This window comes from Oenanthe melanoleuca, chromosome 1A, assembly GCF_029582105.1.
Source record: "Oenanthe melanoleuca isolate GR-GAL-2019-014 chromosome 1A, OMel1.0, whole genome shotgun sequence".
Lineage (NCBI taxonomy): Eukaryota > Metazoa > Chordata > Aves > Passeriformes > Muscicapidae > Oenanthe > Oenanthe melanoleuca.
This window is the reverse complement of record NC_079334.1, coordinates 48,348,006-48,373,900: the sequence shown is the minus strand read 5'-3', so window position 1 is coordinate 48,373,900 and position 25,895 is coordinate 48,348,006. Positions and strand designations below refer to the sequence as shown.

At 37.3% G+C, this 25,895-nt stretch overlaps 1 protein-coding gene across 3 annotated transcripts in view; it reads right to left on the bottom strand.

Moving 5' to 3' along the window:
- CPED1 (cadherin like and PC-esterase domain containing 1) overlaps positions 1 to 25,895 on the bottom strand; it is a 141,787-nt gene that overhangs the window by 75,567 nt on the left and 40,325 nt on the right. For all 3 annotated transcript variants that reach the window (XM_056511232.1, XM_056511213.1, XM_056511223.1), the window contains exons 6-12: positions 22,129 to 22,285; positions 20,499 to 20,667; positions 8,183 to 8,325; positions 6,722 to 6,794; positions 4,964 to 5,131; positions 3,881 to 3,985; positions 2,599 to 2,768 (exon numbers count right to left, since the gene is read on the bottom strand). In XM_056511232.1, the coding sequence (XP_056367207.1) occupies positions 2,599 to 2,768; positions 3,881 to 3,985; positions 4,964 to 5,131; positions 6,722 to 6,794; positions 8,183 to 8,325; positions 20,499 to 20,667; positions 22,129 to 22,285 (985 nt within the window). The remainder of the gene's footprint in view (positions 1 to 2,598; positions 2,769 to 3,880; positions 3,986 to 4,963; positions 5,132 to 6,721; positions 6,795 to 8,182; positions 8,326 to 20,498; positions 20,668 to 22,128; positions 22,286 to 25,895) is intronic.

Sequence of the window (25,895 nt, the reverse complement as noted above, 5' to 3'; positions counted from 1 at the left end):
CCCATTCTAGGTCAGTGATCTTAGCCTTGTCTTCCTTTATGCCTTTTTCTGTCCCAGAGTACAAAACACGTTAATTTCTCAGACTTCTCAGGTAATTGGCATGACCAAGTTAAATTCCAAAAAAAGTATTTTCAGCCCAAATTCACTCTGAGGGCTGACGCTTCCAGTTTGAACTAAAAAAGGGCTTGCATAAGAGAAGCTAGAACCACTTTTACAAATATATCAGTTGATTTCAAAAAACATTTGCAGCTCTTTGACCTGCTTAGGGTTTTGTCTTTTGCAGAAAGAGAAGGGTTAGCTTTACTCACTAACCTGATTCTTTCAGCTGATCTGATATAACCAAATACACTTTCAATGACACCTCATTGCCCCTATTCCAAAAGACAGCAGTTATGTATGTCATAGTCATATAATGAGTATAAACTGCATAGAGTTGAAAAAAGTCCATAAAAAATGCCAAATTTTTTTCAGAGTACATGTTAGGTGTAATGTCTTATACCAATGCACCTGAGGTGGTCATTTTCATCTAAGATGTAATTATTTCATTATAGTTTGAGAGTTCTAGAGTTCTTCTTACTTTTCCTGTAGAAGGAATTCAGAGAGTTCACTAATACCATTTTAAGTTTCAACTCTAGTCATACAGATGAAATGAGTTAAAATATGTTGACTAGGAAACATCTTTATATCCCGCTTTCAGCCTTTGGAGTCTTCATCAGTAAACAAAGTAATTGTACAAGAACTCAGGCACTATTTTTCCCATATATTTCTTGTCTGCTTGGACAGTCAGTTATGGAATCACTAGATTTGATAAATGGAAATATCAGTTTTTCACAGTCAAAGAAATAAGAACTCTTAAATCGGCTGAACGACCTAGCCTTAACTGAAGAAATTCAGGAAAAGTGTTCTGATATACAAACTCATCAACTCTGGGGAAAAAAAAAAAAAAAAAGATAAAAGATTAATCAAAGCTCAAAGAGAATGCATACCTAAGTTATTTGAGGAGTCAGTACAACTAAGCTCTTTCTTCCTTGCAATTAAGTATAATCACATGCATATCTGACATGCATCACCCTCACATGCATGTAGCTAAAAGAGTGGAAGATTCTGATTTAGCAATGTCAAAGGACATGTTGTTTAATAATTTAGCTTTGCCACTGCAGAAAAATACAGAGCAAAGAAGCAGATTGGCCTATGCCCTGGAGAAAGGTCATGGTACTTCTACATATTTATACACATACAATAATGTTGAGCTTGAAGGGAAAAAAAGAGGCCAAGGGGCTTGCTCAAAGTGAGTGAGTGGCACAGCTCAGATTAGAACAGAAAGCTCCTAAAGGCTGGTATGCTTTGATATGCAAACCTAAATATTTCTGCAAAAGGGCAAGGGCTTACACATGAATGCAAACAGCTGCATCTTTGAGTTCCTTCTCACAGAGTGATCAGAGTGGCTGGCAGTAACAACAATTTAGCACTTTTATGGAACTGTGTATATTTAAAACACCAATAAATGGTAATCTAAAGCGATAAAGTATAAGCTCCACTTTACAGTAAAGCAAACAAACATACAGATACTTATCAATTTGCTGAAAGCCACGCCCAATTCAATGAGGAACAAAATTAAAACTTAAGAAATCAGATGCCTCATATACTCACTACAGCATTTTCCCAGCAAAATGTACAAACTAATATCATTCATCTTGAGACTCAGTCAAATGGAACATACACATTGTCTAATATGTCTCTATTTCCAAGTCTTTGTTTGTAAATCATAAATGTCAGTAGTCAATATGGCATATATACATATGAAACATCATTAGCTAAGAGATAATGAGAACAGAAAACACATTTGGAAAAATTTTATACTAAACATACAGTATACTATAGGTTTTCTCCTTCCTTCTTTTCTTCCTTCCTTCCTTCCTTCCTTGATTCCTTCCTTTCCTTCCTTCCTTCCATCCTTCCTTCCCTCCCTTCAGCCTCTCTTCTTTCCTTGTTCTGTCCTTTCTTTCCTCTTTCTCTCCTCATGAAAGTTAAAACTTCTCGACAAAAGTTCAGTGGATCTAACCTTGTTATTACAGCATTTTTTCCATCCTTTCATAAGGAGTTAAAATAAGGTTCTTGGAGTATTATGCTCTCTGATCTGTCTATTGTTGGACAGAAAATTTGGAGCCAATCAAAATTATTAATTCTTTTGGAAAAATCTTCACCTGAAATTTTATATTTTCTTTACAGTTTTGTTTTTAATTGCTGCATAAATTAAGACAGTCTTAACCCTGGGAAATGCTCCTAATTTAGAGTTTACAGTCGTTTACAGGAAAAAAAAAAGTACCTAATTAACCTTTCTTAAAAATATTTACAATAGTTCCAATTAATTTTCAATCCAGAGTCCTTCATACTAGATAGAGAAGCAAAACCTGTTCTATTTAGAAGCCTATCTACAGTTCTAATGGCAGAATGGCTTGACAGGGTTTCATATGGGATGATCGACCTTCATCTCAAGGGTTGCAAGTCATCTTCATCTACGGAAGGATTAAGCTCACTGGAGATATTGCAATTGTATAATTGAGAAACTACCCTTAACATACATAACAGTTATCTTACCACTCTGAAAGATTTGTATGTGCCTCTTTATTCATGAACTGGAACTGTTGAAGGACATTGGAAAGCAACCAATGCAGAGTCAGGACTGAGCTAAGCCGCCTTGTTGGGTCTACCATTCGATAAAGGTCGCGCAGCAACGTCTGGATCTTGGGTGCAGAAGAAGGGAAAAGCTGAGAAGAGAGACATTGATTTGAGACAACACAGTATGATATTTGTAGAGTACAAAGATGTGAAAAATGATCAGAAGACAGTATATACAGCATAGTGCTCATACATTAATTTTCTTTCCCACATGTTTAGAAAAGGACTGTCATGCCCAGCATTGCAAAAAAAAAAAAACAGGATTACCAGTATTGATGTGGAGGTTGATTTCCTCTGCCTCTGAACTGGCCCTCAGGTTTCCTCAGTTGGTCAGAGTGTGAAGCTAATAATGCCAAGGTTCAATCAGGCTCAATCCCTGTATTGGCCATTCACTTAAGAGTTGGACATGATGAACCTTCTAGGCCCCTTCCAACACAGATGATTCTATGAATTCCAGATCTATTAGACTCAATGCTTCTTCAGAAAGTGTCATCAGACTCCATCCCTAATACTCATCCACGAAGTCTCACAGAAATCCTGATATCATGCACACTTTCTGAACAACAGATTCAATTGCACATCCTTTATTTCTGAATACTCCCCATTTCTCTCATTAACTGTGCCTGTTCACAGACACTGACTGTTACTCCTCCGTCTGTGTTCTCCTCCAAAAATGAACACAAAGCATGAAGAAGAAAACATAACATATTCCACCTGTGGTTTTTGTTTTTTTTTTTTTTTTTTTTTGTTTGGTCTTTTCAGTTTTTGTGATTTGGCTTGGTTTTTTTGCCACTTTTTCATCTATATCTACTCTCTGGTCGTGATTTCAGTATTGTACTTTCTCTAGTCCTTCCACTCACTCCTGCTTTGCTTCATTATCATTCTATTTTCTTACCATCTTATTAGTAATTTGCATAGCTTTCCTTCTTTTCGTTTCCTTCTATTTTCTGGTCTCTGTTTCTGCTTTAGCTGTCCTTTTCTGTGGAAGCTCAGGTCAAATACTCTGTTAATATTTCTATATCTATTTTAAATTAAATTCAAATGATCCACCAAAGTAAAATCAGTGTTATCTCTACCTCCTTGCTTCTCTGCCCATCCAAATTACATTTGCCAAAGACAGAAAAGGACGGTAATGAGGGAGAAATGTTAAGAGATTCACATAAAATATATATCAAATAAAACAAAACTCTATATATTTTACCAGCTCAAATTGTCCAAGACTCTTCAGCTCCTTTATGAAAGTAATCACTGAATTTATCTCTTCCAAAGAGAAACACTGCTCATCTTCTCTGTTGTATGTTCTGTCCTGTGAAGGAAAGGGCACCATGTTCTGGTGAAATCACATGGAAAGCAATGTTGTTTCATTAGACCCCAATCCCTCCACTGATCATAGGAAACCAGTCACAGCAGCTCTCAACTAGCCCTCACCTCAGTTCCTTGATAGCTCACCCCATTTTTCAGTCTAGAATAAAGCAGACTGTGCCCTAGCTTTGTGCAGAAACAGACCCATAGAGACTACTGCTCTCTGGAACACAGGCTGGGGAACAGTATCACTACATGTCTGCATGTCTGCAGCTTTCTACTTTATCCTGAACCCATGACCCTGTCTTAGCCACATCTGTCCAAGAGGTGGAAGTTGCCTGGATAATTTAGCCTCCATAAGTCTTTCAAGCATGGGACTCCTCAGAAATGTACCCTTAAAAGCTTCCAGACTGAGAGAAACATTGCTAAAAGAGATCTCAGCTTGTCAGAAATGGTTTTCACTGGTGAAGCAAAATTTATGCCGATTCTGTAAATGTAGGAAAAAAAATACTGGGACTGGATATTTCATTGAGAATAAGATACAAAGTTGTAAGAAACAAATTTTAATTCTGATGCTCATGGATCTCCATGCATGAGTAAACCACTTCTGGATGGAATTGTGAAAACACACAAATCTGTATATAAAAAAAGGCCATTTTAAAAAATAGTGGGAAAATTAATTTTTAAAGCTTTAACTATATCCTTCAAGCACAGTATTTTAGAAAATGACATAATTTGAGAGGAGAATTTTTGCAAAAGAAAATTCAATTGTTCAATTTAATTACAGTTTAATTCCTCAGAATACAATGAAAGATGGTTTTCATTAAAACAATCCATCATTCTCTAAGTTCATACCAACAATTTCAGAAGCATTTTATTTATATATTTATATTAAATATATTTAAATATATTAAATATATTTAGTATATATTTAAAATTAAATATTTTCAAATAATGATAATAAAAAGTTGGAATTAACTACCTTGTTCACAGATGATCCATATATTTTTTGCAAAGCTTCTATGAAGCTGGATGTTGAGGATTCATTAGATAAGAGAAATTTAAATGTATCTTCAAATAGAAGTTCTTTGGAAATTTGGTCCTGAATAGTCAATTCATTCTCAATTTGAAAGTCAAAGTTTTCATGCACCTGTTGGAAAAAATTATAAAAATTTATAGTTTGAATAACAAGTCCAGTCTTCTCATAGCAGCAAATACTAAACTGGAACTTTTAAAAAAAGGTAATAACAACAGAAACAGACAGGATTATAAACCAACAAATGCTGTGCCACATTTTCTGCCACAACTCCATAACAAAATGTTTGCTGCCCTCCAGTGGACAGAAAGCAGTATTGCAGACACATGTGAAAAACTATTTTTCCATGTTTGATTTTAAATTTGATTAAAAATATAAAATGTCTGATTATATGTTAACATAACTCTTTAAAAACTAATTTCCTAAGGTTTATAATAGAACATCTGTTACTATGGATGAAAGTATAAGTTTTACAATATCTAAACAATTAACAAATTCATTGGTTATAAAATACTACTAAATCATTATTTTAGCATAAAGACAAATATATCATCAATATGAGTAGGCTGTTTGCATACTATAATTCCCAAGTTTTAATATTCAAAGTCAATGCTGCATTAATTATCAACATCTATTTTCTAGAGGCATTTGTTTTTTTCAGAAGAAACTACTAAATACTACTGATTTACTATAAATTTATGGAAGATAATGGTTGCAAATTCTATATAGGAAGGTAAACATTATGTTTTATATTTAGTTTTTTTTAAGTTCTTCTGGGATAATTTTTTTACAGCCTGGTATACAATTATTGGATTTTTGTAACATACTACATTTCTTACAATAACTAAATAAGTCTTCTCAGACTAATTAAAAATATTGTCTTCATACCTTTTTAAATTCTGCAAATTTCCATTCATATATGCATTTTTTCAATGTGTTTAAAGGATTATTTTTCTTAAAAAAGCAGAGATTGACTGCAATGTTATTACTAGACAATTGAACAGATTTTAAGTTGGGATATATTAATTTTTTTTTAAATATTTGTATATCAAAAATATAAAGAAACATTTTACATACCTAGGCATATGCATATTTATGTGTATACATGAGGTAATGAGAACAGCTGGAAAGCAGTACAATAATTGCTTCAGGACAGGTTGCTCTGAGGCAGGAGTGGTACAAAAACCAGCACAGGTCTCATTTCCCTCATTTTCCCTAAATTTAGGTTTTAAGGGCCTTGTGGATAATCCAGGAAGAAGGCAGAACAATGGAGGTCAAAGCAGGTAATGAAATGAAGAAGTACAATCCAATTTATGGAGAACTTCAATTTGTATTAAAAGCCAATTGTGTTTTTTTAACTTCTTCCATTCATCTTTGTTCTGTCACATTTAAAACCTAACTCCACTTTCATGCAATGCCTCCTATGGATTTTGTTTCACTAATATTCATTTGGAGTAATAGTTAGTCTTTTAATGTATACTGAAAAGTTTGCACATTTTCACAGTCTGTTGAATTTCATCACAGGAATTCTGACTCTTAGAAACTAGTTTCTTCTCAGAAACTCTTCACAATCAGCCATAATTAATATTAAAGTATTGGTACATTTCTTAGACATTTGAGAGTACCTGTCAAAGAGGGTTTTCTGCAGTGTTCTTCTTGGTGTAAATTTTTTGAGTCAAGCAATAATTTGTGCGATTTTCTCACCTTAAGAACTATTGGGTGTATGGACATGCCAAATCCAATGTCAAAGGTTAGCATTTGAAAACATTGGCTGCATCTGAAATACAATATAAAAGGAATCAATTTCTGTGAGATTAGGTACTGTTGTGAAATACAGAATTTAGAATAATTTAGGTTGGGAAAACATCTTTAAGATCATTGTTTCCAGTCATAAACCTAGCACTGCTAAGTCCACCATTGAACCATGTCCCTGCACACACTAAAATTCAATACACACATGGGTCCAGAGAACACATGCAGGAAAACATGCACACATAGGTCAAGAAAAAACATGTGATATAGACTACATAAATTTCTAAGAAGAGACAGCAGCATTACACATGGAAGGAGTCATATTGTGAGGTGATGAAAATAGTGCTATATAAAAGTGTTTTTAATGATTAACAGAGAGGGAGGTGAATTATGGTGAAGGAAGAAATGCCTTTTGAAGAGAGTGAATGAGCCTGCAAAACCGTGAAGCCTGCAAAAGCATTGAAGACATTTGGAGGGGAAGAGATGGTGAAGCACTCCAGGCTTACTGAAGCCAAAGAGCTCTGCTGCAGCTATGGGGATATTTGGAGACATGGGCCAGGAATTATACACAAGTCTTGTGTTGCACAAACAAGACAGTCCATTTCAATGGTAAAAAAAGAGATTTTGGGCCGCTGTCAAAATTGCTTAATCGCCATACACTCCTCTCCTCCTTGCTACCCTCTCCACTCACAATATAAGCTTTATTCCCAACTTGTGCAAGTCAAATAATGATTTTTACATTACTGCTACTAAAACACCTGGTTCTCAAAATAGTTTAAACACATAAATTTAATAAATAGTAATTTATTTAGTACTTATCATAAAAATGTCAGGGATAGGACATAACATACATAGAACAAGTATAAATTTTATTTAGTAAAAATATTACATAATTGAGGTGGATTTATGTGTAAGAATTATAACACTAATAGTAGTGATTACACACAGAAATGTGGCTGTTGGTGCCTAGGTATATTTCATGACATACACTTCATAAAGTGTTTTAGAGCACCTCTTGTTCAGATTGCCTGCCAGAGCCAGCTCTGAACAATCTAGGCTGCTCTAGCATTAAATATTTGACATTTGACAAAATGCTCACTGAAAGGAATTACAGCTTTATATATGTTAGGACTACCCCAATTTTGAGAGATTTCTGTTCATTTGTGCTGCATGAAACACTTCATTAGGACAGCAGCTGGTCCTAAGTATTGACCATAACCTTTTCACAAACTAGAAATACTGTGGATATTGAAGAGTTGTACTCCTTAAATGCAGCATGTCCATAGTTTATAAAGAAGTTTGTAATAGATAGGAATTTTTTATTTTAAGATTTTTGTATCCTCTGCAAATTTTATTCTGTTTTAAGGAACTATCTTGGCACTAGCATTACAATGACCACTGCAAGTCACTTACTGATTGAAAGAATTTTGTCCTGAGGCAGATGATTTGCTGAAGACCTCAGTTATAAGCAGAAGTTTGTTTATAGCCTCCTTCATGTTGTTGAAGGCTTGTTGGGGAGAACTGTTTCTGAAGAATACCTCAAAAAACCTTTGCAGCTGTGAAAGAGAACACATATAATTTTTAGCATTTACAGTAAATCAGTGTCTAAAATTATAAATTAAAAGGCTGATAGAAATACAAATTGCCTTGGAATATCACCTCCAATTATTATTCATTTGTACAACAAAGCAGAGTGAAAAGCTGCACAAAGCATACTAATAGAATTACTTTTTATTTACAAATAAGTATATCAGAAACAAAAGTTGCATTAATGATTTTAAAAATATTGCTCAGAATCTAGGCTTACTTTGATAAAACCTTTTTCTGTCACTGGTTCTTGGCAAATAAACTCACAAGTTCTTGTATCTTCATCAGAGGATAATAGTACACACAAAGTAGCCTTCTCTTTTCTTAACATACTGTGGCAAGGGCTATCCCACTTGACTACAAATCCTTACCCCTGGACAAAAAGCTTTAAACAGAATATAGAAGAAGGATGTTGGAAATATGATCAGCCACTGCAGCCTGTGTTTTGACCAAACTCTGCATATTCTGTGGTTTTCAGACTCACAAATCCTCCCAATGGCATATTTACTGTCTGGACAGCACTGTCCTCAGGTGCTTTCATCACCCATGCAAATTCACCCCTATCACCACTTCAGACAGAGATTCAGGGAAACAACTGGAGCAGCACAGAGACCTAGTGAAGGGTGGGACATAGGCAGTTTTTGTAGTATCAGAGCCCTCAGTGCTAAGAAAGGGACTGCCTTTGAACTGTATTTCCATTAGAGTTATCATACAGCACAGAACCCCATTAAGGTCTGAACTACAGAAAACTGTTAGATAATAAAGTAGTTCTATATTACCAAAGAGACACTTTCATATATAGCAAAAAAATACTGTCTTCAGAAATAAAGCATGTAAAGTATATGCAGACCACATTTTGTATTAAAAAAGGAAAATTTTCTGATTATTTCTGTGAATTTCTCTACTACATTTATTTAGAAATGTCAGTATATATTTTTTAATATCACTTATCACCCACTTATACATGCCCCAGAGGGTCAACATGATGGAAGCATGTAGAATTCTGTAGACAATCTTCCTGATGACTGATATGCTTGGCACTTCTCTATCTGCTTTGGACTGCTACAGTGATTAACAAGTACTTACAGCAGATGGGCCTTGGTAAAAGTCCACAACAAAGTTTAATGTGATATTTTGGCTACAAAGCATCATTACAGAACCACAGGGAGCTCTGGAGGTCATCTGGTCCAGCACCCCTGCTTAAGCAGGGTCATCTACAGTTGGTTGTGTCCAGAAAGCTTTCAAATACGTCCAAGGATAAAGACTTCCACAACTTCTCTGGGCAACCTGTGCCAGTGCTTGGTCACCCACAAAATAAAAGTGTTTCCTGATGCTCAGAAGGAACGTGCCATGTTTCAGTTTTGGGCCTCCTGTCCTGTCACTAGGCTCCAATGAAAAGGGACTTTGTGCTCTCTACAGCCTCCCTTCAGCTATTCATACACTTTGGTGACATCCCTCTGGTCCCAGAGAAGCTTCTCCAGGCTAAACAGTCACAGCTCTTTCAGCATTTCCTCATATAAGGAATGCTGCAGATTCTTAATCACCTAATTGCCTGCCCCCACCTCTGGACTTCGCATCCCTCCTGTACTGGAGAGTGTAGAACTGGGCACAGTGCTCCAGGAGTGCCACAAGGGCAGACTGCTGGCTGATGGACAACTAGGTGTCCTAGACCCTTTTCTGCAGAGCTGTTTTCCAGCCACTGGCCTCCAGCATGTGCTGGTGCCTGAGGCTGCTCCTTCCCAGGTGCAGGACTGTGCACTTCCCCATGATGAATTGTATGAGGTCTTGTCAGCCCTTATCCCCAGACTGCTGAGGTCCTTCCAGTTGGCAGGATGATCCTCTGCTGTAGCAGCCACTCCTCTTAGTTTTCTGCCATCAGCAAACTTGCTGAGTATACACTCTGCCCAATCATCCAGACATTGAACGAAGATGGTCCACAGAATTTTCTAGGTGGTTTTGAGGTCTCCCCTTGTGAACATGAATACTTTCAAGCACACTGGTCTACACTGGCACACATGAATGGCTTTCAGTTTCTTTATGTAGCATATTGCACTTAAATGTAATAAGCACTGTTCAATCTATTTTTAAAAAAATACTGTAACATTGTTTATAGCCAGCCATGGGAGATATGCAGAATATGCAGCTAACATTGATCCTCCTTTGCTTTTTGCTCTCTTCAGTTTCATCAACTCCGTTCAGTTGTGCTGGTAAATAACTGAAGGGTAGGAATTTGGTCTGTTTGCCTTCCTGTTCTTATCAGCTCTGTTTTTATTTCTACAAGTGGTTGCCTTTCCAAGTTTTACTGACTAACAGAATTGTGACCCATGCACAGATCTGTGCTAAAGGTTTATAGTGTCTGGGACTTTTCTTTGTCTTTTTAGTAAAGCTATTTGAAATGCCAGTAGGAAAAAAATGGCAACAATATATATGGCTGAAATTATAAAATTAAACTTCTGACTGCAGGAAATGGTAAAGCAAAGGTTACACATATAGCCTCAACTCTGTTCTTTAGATATTTGCATGATGCCAAAATCTTTAATTAAATCACACTGTATTTTTATACTGTAGAATGTTTTCCATGTGTACTGCAGTTCCATGAGCCTATGGGGCAAAGGAGCCCCAGATGCATTATTTAGAGTTTATGCAGCTCCTCATATCACACTCTATTTCATCTCCAAAACAGGCTGAGAAGGATTACTTGTTTACTGAAGTCTAAGACCACCAAAGCTGTGTTCTCCCACAGAGTGGTACTAATATAAAGCAGAACAAATGTGGAAGAAGAAGCTCCACATTTTTCAAATCAGTTCTGATTCAGATTCATCTCCAAGAGAAATTGTTCCACTTCAGCTCCTTGTTCAGGACAAAACCAGGACAAAAATAAACTGTCCATGTGAAATAAAGAAAAAAATTAAAATGAAGGCTCCTCGCACCAAGGTGGTTCTTCAGCTGAATTTTGCAATTATTTCCAGCACCTCTGCTGGATTCTGTGCACAATTTACATTCCGTGCTACTCTGGCTTGCACCTTTTCTCTAACTTCCTAAGTCTCCAGTGGGTATTAAAAGACTAAGTGAGAAGATGTGTTATTGTGCTGCACGGGGAACATAAGGAGTGAAAGAGTTTTATAAGGAGAGATGGGGATTACTGGGAGGAAGAGCAAAAGCACCATTAGCTCATTTCCTCCTTCACCATCAATCAATTCCCAAGCACTTCAACACCAAGAATACATAATTCATACATTTCTAGTAACAATTGATGAAGACAGGCTGGCTTGGCCTACTGGTACTCATAACATGCTGTTGGCTATAATAGCCAATTGTTGCCATCAGAACAGGCATTAAAATAAAACTGGCATCTCCAAGAAACAGCATTTTAGTTACAGCTCTTCTTAGCCAGCCTAGAAAAGAAACATTGCTCAACAGGTTCTCATTAGAGGATATCAGGTTTTAGACCAATGTTTATTCTAAGCTAATGGCACAAAATAAATATTTAGTCAGGCTGGTTCAGGACCAATAGAGATGAGATGAATACTTCAGGTTAAATTCCAATTCATAAAAAAAGACCTATTTAAACAAGTTCAGGTTAAGTTTGAGTCCAACATATTCCACAGGATTTACAGCAACAGATAGGAAAAAATTTAATTGTATGGATTAAGGGTGATAAAGTGTGAAAATCTGCAGAAACCTCAGGTTCTTCTGAGTGAAAAAAAGTATATAAATCTCTGTGTTCAACTGCAAGATACTAAAGAGCTGAAGGTTTCTTCAAGTGACCACCACTGATCCTGTCACTTTCAGAGGAAACAGACTGCCTGTCCAGCAAAATGCACCCTCACCATGGATAGAGTGTGACTAACAGAATTGAACAATTTAAAGCATCCAACAATTTCCAGAATAGGAAATACTGCTGGCAACTACAGCAACCTATTCTGGGAGAAAGCTGACCTCTGTCTGGCTAATTTTTAAGCAGAGGAATAGGGTTTAAATTTTAGTAGGCTTTAGTAAGACTAAAGGCAGACATGCACACTTATTTTATACAATGACACCATTATATACAGAATTGCAAGACTTCTCAGAAGCTCGAAGGTGTTCATCCAAATGCTGGACTCAGACAGTTGGAGGTATGCTCCAAATATTTATGTAATGCCTTACAATGTGCAAATGCAGTCAAGTTATATGACTCAAGTACACATTTTCTGTAAAGGCAGAATGAACTAGAAATGCTCTTTAGATTAATTTAAACTCATTGACCTTTCACTACCCAATAATTTCTTCTTGCTTTAGGAAATGCCACTGGGGGAAAAAAGGGCTATTCAATATTAAATTTATGATGTGTTTTCTTAAACCCATTTTGACATCCAGTTCTTAAAATCTGCAGTCATTAAAATTAGCCTTATAATCTCAATGACATAGATCCCCCTGGCTCCTCAAAAATACATTGAATCATCAGGTAAAGGTCTGACACATTGAAGAAATGCAATTTAATTGACAAAGGAATTCTGGTTTGCTGACTTCATGCACAGTCATGGAGCCTGATGACCAGTAGAAGAGTGGATGTTTTGATGACTGTAGTAATTCCCTCAAGAAGATTTTCCTGGGGAAATTTTTCTGCAAATTAATTTCTCAGGAGAACTGCTGGGGCAGCCTGGGGCAGTTATCTGAATGGTCAGCTGAGGATTGCCCTGAGAAAGAGTATAAAGCCAAACTGTAGTGATCTTCTGAGATTGCCTTCTAGCACAATCCTAAACAATCTTGCCTCCTGACGAAACAAATAAGAAAGATTTTCCTTAACTAACCTTGGGAATGGCCATAAATGCAAACTTAGGACACCTTCTTTTACTGACTGCACTGATTAGCTCTCTGTTGATTGTAACAGGGGTTCAGAGACACAGTTCACATACAGACAATTCACTCAGGTGCCAATATTGAGGAATGCCACAGTACAAAACTACACGGCTTATGTCTACGTACAAGTTAAATATCTAAGTTCCCTTTACACCTCAGTGCAGAACAGATGCTTGAAGAGCATAATTTATGCCATCCTAAAGCAGATGTCTCAAAACAGTGACATTAATTGCAATCAAAAATTGCTTGGTTCCCCTGGGGAAGCCAAGCGAGACACTGAAGACAGGAGATCTATCACTGGAGTGCTCATACAGCCTGCTCACAGACACCACCACCTGTGTGCCTGGAATATGCAGAACTGTCTGCAATGATGTTTGACAACCTGACTATGATAAAGAGGAATGCGACCATCAGCAAGGTTAAACAGTAACCAGGAAATTATAAAGTAACTTTTGAAACAAAGAATTAGTCAGCTTGGGAAATAATTGAAAAGGAGCATGAAAATTTGCAGCAGGGGAGAGACTCAGGGTGGAGAAAGCAGCAACCAAAACCTGGTCAAACACTGCCACAAGTCAGCCTGCTGGCACCACAGCTTCTGCCTAGACTTCAGGGAGTACTGGGAAGTAAGGCACAGGTCGAGTGTGGGAATGTGTGAAATGGGCACCCACAGAGCAGGATGAGCTTTTTTCCAAGCAGAGATGCACAAAAGAAGGGAAGCTGCATCCCAGAAGAGCAGGACTGTGTCTGTAACCTGTGTTACTGTGACATAGAAGCTGGATAAACATGGATGAATGAGCAGATGTCATTAGAGCTTCAGAGAGTATTTACAGAAGGATGTTTAGCAATGTGCAATGTTCAATGAAGTGTTTTAAGTGTCCGGTATCATGATCTATGTCTTCTGTTACTTAATTTTTTAAAAGATGTATTACAATTACTGGCTGCCAGTTGATTGCATATCACCAGTTAGACACCTCTGGGTTTGGTTCAACAATGTGAACTCCTACATTTTTTCCCATAACAGTAACTCCCCTTTGGAGGCATAGATGAGCTCTGGACCTACCCCAGAGGCAAGAAGGTAAAAGAAAAGCGACCACTACTGAGTACTTTAATGCAATTTTGGGGTTTTCATTTTGGGATCTAGAACATCCTACTTTACAGTATTTATATGAATTGATTTTGAAAGATCTTGCTGGTTCCTAGTAGCCTTCAAAATGACGTGGCAGACAAAGTTTTCAGGATAAGATTTGAAAGTAAGGTTTATGTCCGAGGGGTGATCTTTGGTTTCAAAAAATTACCCTTTTTGAAGTAGCAAAGGGCATCCTTTCCAGATTTTTCTGCTATGTACTGGAGCTGTTGCACTCTTTTTGATCAGATGGATATTCAGGCTCTCAAGATCTTACAGTAATTGCCTCTTCTTGAAAATAACTCAAATAATATAAATCTTGAATCAATAAATCTCTAAATATTTTCAATATAGGCTCTATTCTCTCAGCTCACTTTTGTACATTCATTCTTCTTACTGGATCTATCTTTGGTAAAATTTCTTCACCAGGGCCAAATACTTTTGGGCATTGTTCATAGGTATAAAAATACTGGTTTACACACAAACAAGAATCTCCTTGATTATATGTATGGAAGTATCTAAATATCTAACATGTCTGCAAGAATAAAAACTAGTTCCACACAGAAGGCCAGGAAGAAGCATACTTAGCAATGAAGTTATTTCCTATATTTTCTGCTAGCACAGGTGAACTTTTCCATTGACCAGAGTGTATAGAAATAGTCAAAGACCAAGTAATGGGAGAAAAATGTACCCATGTACCAATGGTTCCAGAATAAAATACAGAGAGATCAGTTCAGTAATTTATCATAAGTTTATTGCTTTACCTTCAGGTAAATCTGTTTATTCCACTCCTGATTTATTGTTATGATCTGCCCTTTCTCTGCAGCTCTAACACATGGCACTTAAAAGGGGAAATCACATTAGGGTCCAACTGGTTTTTTTCAGTAAATTTCCTACATCTGTATATATTTTTCATTACATAAGATCTTCAAAAGATTATAATAAATTATCCAGAGAAAAAAATGTTGACAGAAAACCCCAACATCTTTCCCCTTAACACTTTCATAACTTAGTTACATGGAGAAGAAAAGGCCATCTGAGAAAGGTTTCTTTTTATCTAAACCTCCTTGCTCTTAAGATTAAGTCCAAAAGCAAAAAGCCACTCACCAGCTTCAGCAACCATAAAAGTAGACCTTTTGACTAAGACTGAAATAAGAATGGTTTCCCAAATCAGCCCTGACTTCTTAGTGGAAAGATAAAGGTGATTTACTAACAGTATTTCCCAGGCTGCTGTGAGAACCAAAACTGTATCAGGTTGACTAAGGGCAGCTAGAATTCAAAAAAAGGAAAGAAGAATTAGGATAATAGGAGGCAGGTCTAGAAAAGCTGGAAGCCACAGAAGGGCATGCTTACAGAGCTGAGTGGATTGAACAGCCAAAGCAAGAGGCTATGTGAACAAGAAAAACACCAGAAAGCTAAGGGCCAGGATAATTGTGTAAAATCTTATGACATACCCACATGTTGTGGAGGACAAACAGTCTCAAGCTCTTACTTAGCTAAATAGAGATGTTCAGAGTTAGAAAAGCAGAAAAGAACTCCAGAAAGAATTTTATTTGTGCATTGCATGACAGGTTAACACAGAGGAAAAAGGCAAAGAAGGATTTCTTATTCCTTGTTTTAAGACAAGAATTAAGGATATGAAATCAAGTGATATTTGACTTTGCTGAAGTTTTATAGCAAATAAATACTCTCTTTCAAGCAACATGCAAATAATCCGTACATTATCATGGCTTGAAGACCTTGCTAAGACCAAAAGCATTAATGAATTTAAAAATCTAGTAGAGAATTGCTTGCATAAAAGCCCACTGGAGCTTATTAAACACCAAGACATATATTCCACTTCCAGTTTTGTGTTTCTAACCCTACATGTTACCAGAAACAGATATAGTCTGCCTAGGGACCACTACCACTTTATGTTTGTCCTGTTGCACAGCTTCATGATGCTCTCTTGACTGGCACAAATGGAGTGTCAGACTAAGCAGGTCTTTGATCTTCCCCAGTCCAGACAGACTTCCATTCTTATATCAGTGAAAAGAGAAATTATAGATACCATGAGGGGGGAAAAAAAAAAAGACAGCATTTATATTATGCTCATTCTCCCAGAGAGAAGAGCATTACAGCATTCTAGCAGAACTTAATGAGAAAATTTAATTTTAGTCCCAAATAACCCTGCAATCTAATTGATTAAGAAAACTGATGGTAATTTTTCTTGTGTGTTTGCTCCTGTAAGTGACCGGGCAACAATATGAAATTGAAAAACAAACAAACAAACATAAAACAAAGGGGTAAATGCCAAGCCTTTCCACTGTTTGTAAGCATTTTGCTCTTTATTGGTAGGTATGTTTGCATTCTATCTCACTTTAAATACTTCAAGTAGTATCAAAGCTGGCCACTTGAGGGCAATACTGCAACTAAATTTCCACCATGCTCGGCTCTAAGCCAGACTGCCACGTCATATTAAAAGACAGACGTCCTGTAAAGGTGAGGGTCCAGTCTTATTTGCATGTATGTTAAGCAGAAAAAAAATTTTTTTTACTCAAGTTTCCAAGTGCTTAATACACAAAGAGAGTGTCAGTGACAGTTATAGTGATTCACATCACAACAAGCTCCGCAGCAAACTGCTGTAATAAATTATACTTACTGCACTTCACAACTGGAAAATTACCTAAGAACAGAGTTTCATTGGAGAGCATCAAGGGTTATGCAAGAACACTAGACAAGGAATTCAAGTCCAGGAGGCAAGTGTCTATTTTGGATGAGCAAAAGGATGATGAGCCATAGCAGGGGCCACAGGAAGTTGCTGACAGCACAAAGAGCCTTCCCTGGTGATGCAGGATGTGGTACTTCTGTCTACAAAAGTACATCCCTTCATAAAGCACTGGGATCAGGTTGGGAAAGGTTAATGGCAGGGCAAAGGAAGCTGTTTGCAGTGTCTTAAGCCTTGAAATAATTAATCATAAATTACTGGTTTGCACACTGGCTTCTCTAAAAGACATAATTATTCAGGGGTCAGCATTCTTCTCAATACACATACATAATGTCTATTAACACAAAAGGAATTATTGCATACATTGACAGAGACCCTTCCCTTAATTGATACAATATGCAAAATACAAAGCTTCTATTTTATTAATAATTTTCAACACACAGATGGTCTAAATAAGCAGTTTCCAACTCCCCTCAAAGAATCAGGGCTTTTATACAAGTCTCATATCTAAACATCTGTGTGGTAGAAAGCCATTCTCTACCCTGCATCTCTTGCATCTGCCCATGCTGGGCCCAAATCTGGAGTTTCACTTCTGTTACCCCTTGACTGCACACAAAATCCTCATGCCAGCTTAGGATTCACCTTCTTTTGCTTTCTGAAATGAAATACTAAAATATGCATAATCCAGAGAAAATCTGGCAGCTGGTGAGCAAAACACACTTGAACTCTTCCTGAACTGCCATTTGACCAATGCTTATTCAAGGAATCATTCTGAAGCCACGCCACTATGACTATAAAAAGAAAATAAGCATTGCAAAAATAATTTACAATAGTTTACTAACAAAAAGGCAGTGGGGAACACAGTATTATTTAATGAAACTCCTGTTTTTTCTTTACACAGTTTCTCTCAATCATTGATATCATGTAGATACCCCATCTCCAGTTTTTTTAAAAAATCTCTCTTTCATATATCCCACATTCTAGTAACTCCTAGCCAACATAAGGCATTGTTGTACATGGGAGATCAAATTTTAAACATACTTAACATACTGAGTTTGTGACAGTAAAACTAAGTTAACCACAAATGTCGATGAATTTCTCATTAAAAATGTTGTAATTATACTGGTATGAGAAAATATTTCCTGACCAGAGGTCTATACAAACTGAGGAGGACTCTAAATTATGGTATAACATTACTGAAAACAGATAATTGAAATTATTCTCATCTCTGCCTTAAGAAAAAAAAAAACAAAACAAAAAACCCCAAAAAAACAAAACCTCAGTCATTTGTGGAAAAACACTGGAAAATTTTTCCAAACCAAAGTCTCCTCTCTAGGTATGTTGAGTACCTGATGGGTATTCTGTCAATCAGTGAAAAAATAGGTCTTGGAGATTCTGTCTGTATAGACTATTGTTTATAGACTATTGGTTGAAGCTTCAAAATGTGGTAATTTCAATCCTACACAACAGAAATGGCAGAAACCTGGAGCTTTCTGGAGCAGGCTCCTTGGCTGGTACAAGCATGCATTGCTCCACTGGCTGCTTTGGGAGAGATGACTCTCCTGGCATTGTATGTCACACTGGCAAGTGATGGAGGCTCCATGAAGTTTATGAGAAACTTGTCAAAATCTTTTTAACTAAGGATATCAATGGCTAAATTCATACCTTCTCCCAAGTATTTTCTGATGGGTGACCTTCCTGTTCCCTCTGCGTCAATCATAGACCCTCTATATGATTTTCCCAGTAGTGCTTTCTAGCCACTCTCTGAATTCCCAGTGTGTCCCTTCTCCTGGAGTCTCCCTGTCCCCTTCATTACAGGGTACACTGTGCTGAGAGGCACCCTTACACACTCTATTTTCCATCATTTTGTTAATTTATATTTCAATATCTACATCACTACAAATGTGCTTGCTTTCACAAATGGTGCCTATCTTTTGTGTATTTTTCACAACTCTGATGAGTTTGTCTGAAGCTATGGAACATCACAACAGCAGTAAACAGATTGGTACCACTGTAGATGCACTGCTACTTCCATCTATCATTTGTATTGCTTCTTCAGCTGCCAAAGTGCTCTGTAAATGGTGGCTGGCACCCTGTTCAGCAGACTTCTCTAGTGGGAATTGTTTTTCAGAGCCATATCACAATTACTAATGACTACTAGCCTTCAATGCAGTCCCTACTTCAGCTGTAACAGTATTGATGCTGGATATTGTGCTATTTTAATAAACATAAAGCAAAACTGAATCCCAGGGTTTGAAAGCAAGTGACCATTACTCTTCATAAATGTAAATGGAGGAAAATACATGGCAAAGTAATACATCTCCATGGGCTTCCATAGTTTAAGTGGGAGAGAAGAGAGAAGTAATTCAGCTAACCTAATTTTGGCAATCTAGAATTTGCCACGTTCTCTAAGAATGTCATAACCCATAGAGGGAAGCAAACACTTTCACCAGGAAACTCATTCCAAAACTGATGTTTAAATTAAGTGGGATGATTTGTTCTCTAGAGGTGTCTGCTTCTCCAATGACTAGAATTAGATAATGAGCTTAAACCAGGCTCTCCACTTGGCAAGAGCTAAAATTGTAGAACATTCCAAATGGCTGATATCATCAACAGTCCTGACAGTGACACCACAACACTCAGACTGATCCAAAGCCGTAACCCACTCCTTCCCAAGAAGGCTACATGGGCAAAGCACACCCATCCTCTAACAGCTGCATCTGTGTGACCTCAGGAAATCACTGCCACATTGTGACCTTAATTCTTCAAAAGGGAAGAAGCAGCGGCACAACTGTAGCTTCTTCACAAAGAGCTGATGTGTTACAAGCACAGTCCCCTGCTAGAAGAAAAAAGGAATGGGAAAGTGTATTTTCAAATCCATGGGACTACTGAGAAAGCAAGATGTGGAGAGAGAGGGGAATCTCTATGCACTTGGAAATGTCCAGAATTAATCCAAGGAACATATGAAACATCCTTCTTCATAAAATTAAGACTACGGGGGAACCAGCCTACCCATGGTATACTTCATTCCCCTTATTTAGAAGTGCCTTGACCCTCTTCTAGTCTGTTTTACTGCACCTAAAAAAGAAATCTAAACAAACTGCTTTAAATATTTACTTTCCCTTTTCACAACACTTTCAATATCCCAGCAAAAGTTGCTACTCTTTAGCAGCACTCACACTGCTGTGCTTTAGAGAAAACTCTGATCTTGCAACTGCTGTCAAATGTCACCAATAAAAATGGGCTTGGAGACATGCAAATCCCAGGCCCCCAGTGCACAGGGCAATGCTTTCCTGCTTCATGAAGCAAGCCCCACTTGTTCTGAGAAATGAAAACTGTACATTAAAAGAATATTCACTGTAGGCTGTGGGCTGCTAATAACAAAGAAGTAAAAGACAAGAAATATATTGTCTAGTTTTCTGTCTAGGTACTTTGCCTGAAAGATGGAAAACTGAGGAAATTAAATGTTTTACCTTTAGGGTAAAATGTTTCTTCTTGGGTGGATGCCAGACAGTGGTGGTTGAATGGATGAATGCCCGTAGAGGTGTTAAGGATGTCACAAGCACATATGCTTTGATGATTACAGAAAAGTCTTGAGCTTTAAGAATGTTCTTGTGGTCTGATGTAGCTGATACTTGATTCCTGGAAAGTAATAAAAATATGTATATGTAGCATTATTACAGTTATTTTGCAAATGAGCTATAAGAAAATAGTGAAATAGTGACATTAGTGGAAATAGGAAATTAGTCCTTTTTCCCCCAAGTTAAGCAACACAAATTAAATCACGTAGACTGGAACAAAGCTTTATATCACGTCATTTTACTGATTTCAGCATTTTTAACTCTTAGTTTCCAAACACAGGAAGCAACTATATTTGAAGGGAGTGATGTTTGAGAATAATGAAGTGTTACAAATCCAGGCTATTCAAAGTGAAAGATTAAATCAAGACTAAACATTGAAGAAATCCAAACATCTTAAATAACAGAAATGCAGAGTCAAGGTATCCTATTTAATGCTGATTTGTAGTGAATTGAGAACATCCTACCCAACCCTATGGAAAGACTGCACTATTGTTAGCACTTTCTTCTGTAATAAAGGGACAGAAACATGTGGTGCTGCATACTTCCCCTAATGAAAGCCATATACAATCATTCCAAATATTATGAAAGACTAGGATACCTAGAAACAACCCATAATAAATCAGTAAAGCCTAAGAATTCTGCAAACAACTTTGTTTAAGAAGTGACACAGCTCTCTAAAATCTGGGCTACAGCTCCCATAGTACACGCAAAGAGATTCAGCATAGAAACAGAACAGGAAACATAGCAAACCCAAGAAAAAACCTGTTATTTAAAAGCTCATTACTTGGGGAAATCTGGGCTATACTTGTGCGTATTCACAATGGAGTTATTAATCTGTCTGTTAAAATCTCTGAGTACCAGTTTACCTAATAGAAAATTCAATGGGAAGATGACTGTAGAAATGATGGGTCTCTAAGACTGATTACTGGTAAAAGACAAAGGGCTCTTCTTCAATTTCTGTGCAATTTTTAGCAATATGTGGCCTTTCCAGACCTCAATTTTGCTATCTGTTAAGTAAGTCTAATAACATCTATCTTAAAGAGAACTTTTTCTCTCCTCTGCAGAATAGCAGGTCCTCAGAACATAAAATTTGTGAAATAGTGCGATGTAGGAAACAGGACTTGATAACAGACAAATTATCAAGTACTTCTTGGTTCTTCACCTTAAGGGAGGATCTCTGTTCAAAGGACTACATACATATGTGTGTCTGTGGTAGGGGCAAAGCAGGGACAGGAGCTGAAAACAGCTCAGCTACCATGAGGCCTAAAGATTCAGGGGTGTCTCTGGGTCTGTTTCTGTTGAGATGCTTCAATGCCTCAATATAAAGACTTAGACATTACACCCAAACCACGTGCATACATGGCTAATACAGAAACAAACATTCTGCAAGTATGAGATGCAATACATCCAAGTGCTCCATCTGCTGTAGTCTCCTCTTTTACTGCATTCTGCATCCTTGACTCCCAAATAATTGTGTGCTGAAGCACAGGCAGTTTCGGAGGGTGGGTTATCATTAACTTACAGCTTTGTGCTCATGCTCTGCTTCCACCAGTGCTGTAGATGGGAGGGATGTGCCTGCTCAGTCATTGTGCTGCCCTGGGACACATTTCTTGTGGTGCTGGCCCTTGACAGTCTAGGCTGACCAGAACAGTCTGGGGTGACAAGTGGGAGCTGCAGGTCTGAAAAAGTACCAAGGGGATGAGAAAGGAAGTTAGCAGAGCACTGAAAGCAGGTATGGACTCCTGCTGCTAAGGATCAAATGTATAAAACACAATAGACAGAGAGAAGCTACCAACAACAGATGAAAATGTAAAATAACAAATGCTAAGATGATAAACCTTTTTGGATCTGCTAGCAGAGTTTCACACCCACCAAGCACCCCCTTCCAGCTGCAAGCTGAAAGGCTTAGCTGCAATTCCCACTTTAGAGGTGAGTGTAGCAATACTGCATACAAAAAGCATTGGCTTTTTCCTTCTAAAAAAAAAAAAAAAAAAAAAAAAAACCAACAAAATTTAAATACTTAATTTCCAAATATAGAATACCAAAACTTAGTTTCTCACGGAGGACTAATTACAGATAATGGGGATAAGAAATTTCTTTGACTAAGGACCAAGGGATTTTGCTACTGTAATAACATAGCCTAATAAATAAGCACATATCCTTGTTTCTATGTTCACCATTAAGGCTACAATTTGCAGGTACTGAAACCTGTGGGAGTCTTAGTTCTGCCACCAAACACAGTGGGAGCAGGACTGATGTACCACAGTTCTCAAGCTTATTGAGGCAAGTGACTATTAACAGTAATCAAAATATCGTGATGTGAGACCAGTCAAGGGGTGGCATGTATTTTCTGCTTTTACTGTGCCTGATAAAAAAGGCACAAAGCCCTTATGTTGTGTCATTATTTCATGCAGGGTAGTTTTCATTAACACACCTCACATTTCCAGTTCTTAAGTAATGGTCAGGAAAAATAAAGCTGTTCAAATTATTCCGAAACCTTATTACTTTTCTTTTTAATGACATATTGCATTGTGCTATGTTATGAATTTATTTGTAGAGCTTCTTTTCTAGAGCATGCACTCTCAATTTTGGTACATGAAATGAAAAATAAAACTATTGTTGTTTGCCTCGTGTGACCTCTGAACAGACATTTAAAGAAAAAAACTATTCATTTTCCCAGAGAGCCTATTAAAATAACATTGTCATTGTTTGTATTTATTGGCCGTTCATCAGATCAGCTCGGCTCAACCTTCCAGTCTCAAGTGGGATCTAGAATTAATCTAGTCCTCTGCCTTACATGCACCATTTGGCAGCACTAAAGGCTCTAACAGTCAAAACCAGGCAGTTATTTAATAGAACACATCATGCTCAAATGATATTCACACTGACATCCTTCTGTTGTGTTATACATTATAACTGATTTGAACTTTGCAAGTGACTACCTGGTTTTTGATGGTACAGTGACTTGCCTGTGTAGTGACAACAGGAGGAAGACAGTAAACTCCCATTAAATAAGTTATTTAGCAAACTTGCTTCTGAGTATGCATAGGAACCAGATCTTTATTATCAAGTTGTAATTTTTTCCATATCTGACTTCATGTAAAGACACAAAGGCATATTTCTATGGCAATTTCTACCCTGGAGATAGACAAAGTCATTTCACCATGGCAATTAGCAATGGTCCCATATAACTACTCCTATGCATCACTTTAGGTACTTAAAAGAAAGTAAACATTTTACTGAAAATAATAACATGGCAGAGAAGGGCTGTACAGATCATTACACAAGAGAAAGCAATGTGTCTTTTCCTTTTAAAAACATGTTTCTAATTGTGTTGCTAAAGCAGTAACAACTCACAAGACAGTTTGAAAATAACGAGATGAGGTTTGTGTACCTGTATTTATCCCTCTTAAATGAGAGTTTTAGCTGTTTCAGGGAAAGAAAAAATATTATTTTGACATTAATTTTTTTTTTTTTATTACGCAGTGGACCATTTCTTGGAGCTGGATACAAAAAAGTAAAACAAATGAGTAGGCACAGATGAAAAATAGAACAGTCCTGGAATTCTCAAACTACAGGGTAAAAGATCCTTAGTATTGCCCTAAGGAATTGCAAACTGCAACTTAAAAAAAAAAACAAAACAACAAACCAACCCAAAACCACCCACATCCCCACCCCCAAACCAACCAACCAACAAACAAACAAACAAAATCACCTGCCATGGCTTAAAGAAGAGAAGGTTAAACAAATTTCAGGGTGCTGGTGATTAGCACTGAAAACTAAAAAAGGGCAATGCTGATAAATTCTGCCTCTTCTATAAAGCATTCTGTTTGTATGGGGCCTTACACCCCCTTTATTGGTTTTGTGTCGGCATCCCCTTGGGAGACAGCCCATCGTAAGGGGGTTCAAAGAAGAAGTGAGACTGTCACTAGGTGCTTACTGCTTTGAGATGTCACAGAGCATGTACACCATCAGGCAGAGTTAAGAGGGAGTGAGAGCTTCTCACTTTGGTAGATCTACTCCTAGCAATCAATGAACACAATTATCATAATAAAGAGACATCAGAAGTGTTGAACTGAGCACACTCAGCTGCATCAGTTCTCATGGCAACTCTTCACCTGCTCCTGCACTCAAAAGCAGTAACAGTGTTTATTAGAGCTGTGTATTTGTTAATCAACTTTATCATCAATGAAAATTAGCCTGCAGTGCAGTACTGTTTGCAGTAATTGCCATGTTTTTCCATCTTGAAATCACTCTACAAGCTGTTGTTAATTAAGAAGTCCTCTTGAAGTATGTAAACAACATCAACATTTTTTAGTGGAAGAGGTGAAGCAGGCTCAGCAGTTGATGTGTCAGGCAGCTTGGGAAACCAAGTTAGAAACCCTAATACAATGTCCAGACTACATCCCCTCTTTCAAAATTCCAAATCATATAATTTGTAATTTGTAAATAGTCATTTTTGTAGCAGATTCTAAAGATCACAGGAAAAAAATAAACAAAAGGATATAATTTTTTCTTTTTACAGTGCACAAAGTGCTGTTTTTCCTGAGGAGCAGCAGTAGGCTTTGCCACAAGTACTTTTTGCTATTGCCATTTTTGATGCTCCAGTGTAAAGCAAAACACCTACAGCTGGATACCTGCTTTCATTTTGAAAAAAAACACAAAGCTTCATTTCCTTGAAATTCTGGCTTGAAGAAGTTTTCTGACGCTGACATCTCTGGAATGGTACCACTGAAAACACTGACAACAACACCACTTTACCTCTGCCTATGGTGTTCACTGTGAGGTCATGTTGATGAGTAAGGAGGCCACTACATGTTCTCACCTGAATTCACACATTAAACACAGTAGCAGGTAAAACACAGACCTGAGACATAAGAACACCTGCATGGCATATGCAAAGAGGAGGTATAAAATCCACCAAAGCAAGTCACCTCTAGATCAAAGAAAATTAAGCACCTCTGTCACACGAACCAGTGGCAGATGCTGCTATATCAACTGCAATCTCTCAAAGTACAACAGCCAAACAGATCAGTTGCCAGTGACAACTGATCCCTAAAGCAGCAGCCTCACTGACATCTGATGAGGCCTTTCAAGTGTTTTACACAGCTATGACTTCTTGCTCCTTCTCCCATCTCCAGCTCACAAGTTATTTACTTGTCTTTGGCTCAGAGTTCTGAAGTATAACATGAGATTACACACACACACGATAAAGAATAGCTGATTTAAGAGTTGCAATGTGTGGCTGAACAAAGGGTTTACCAAGAGCTAGAAGTGCATTTGGATAAA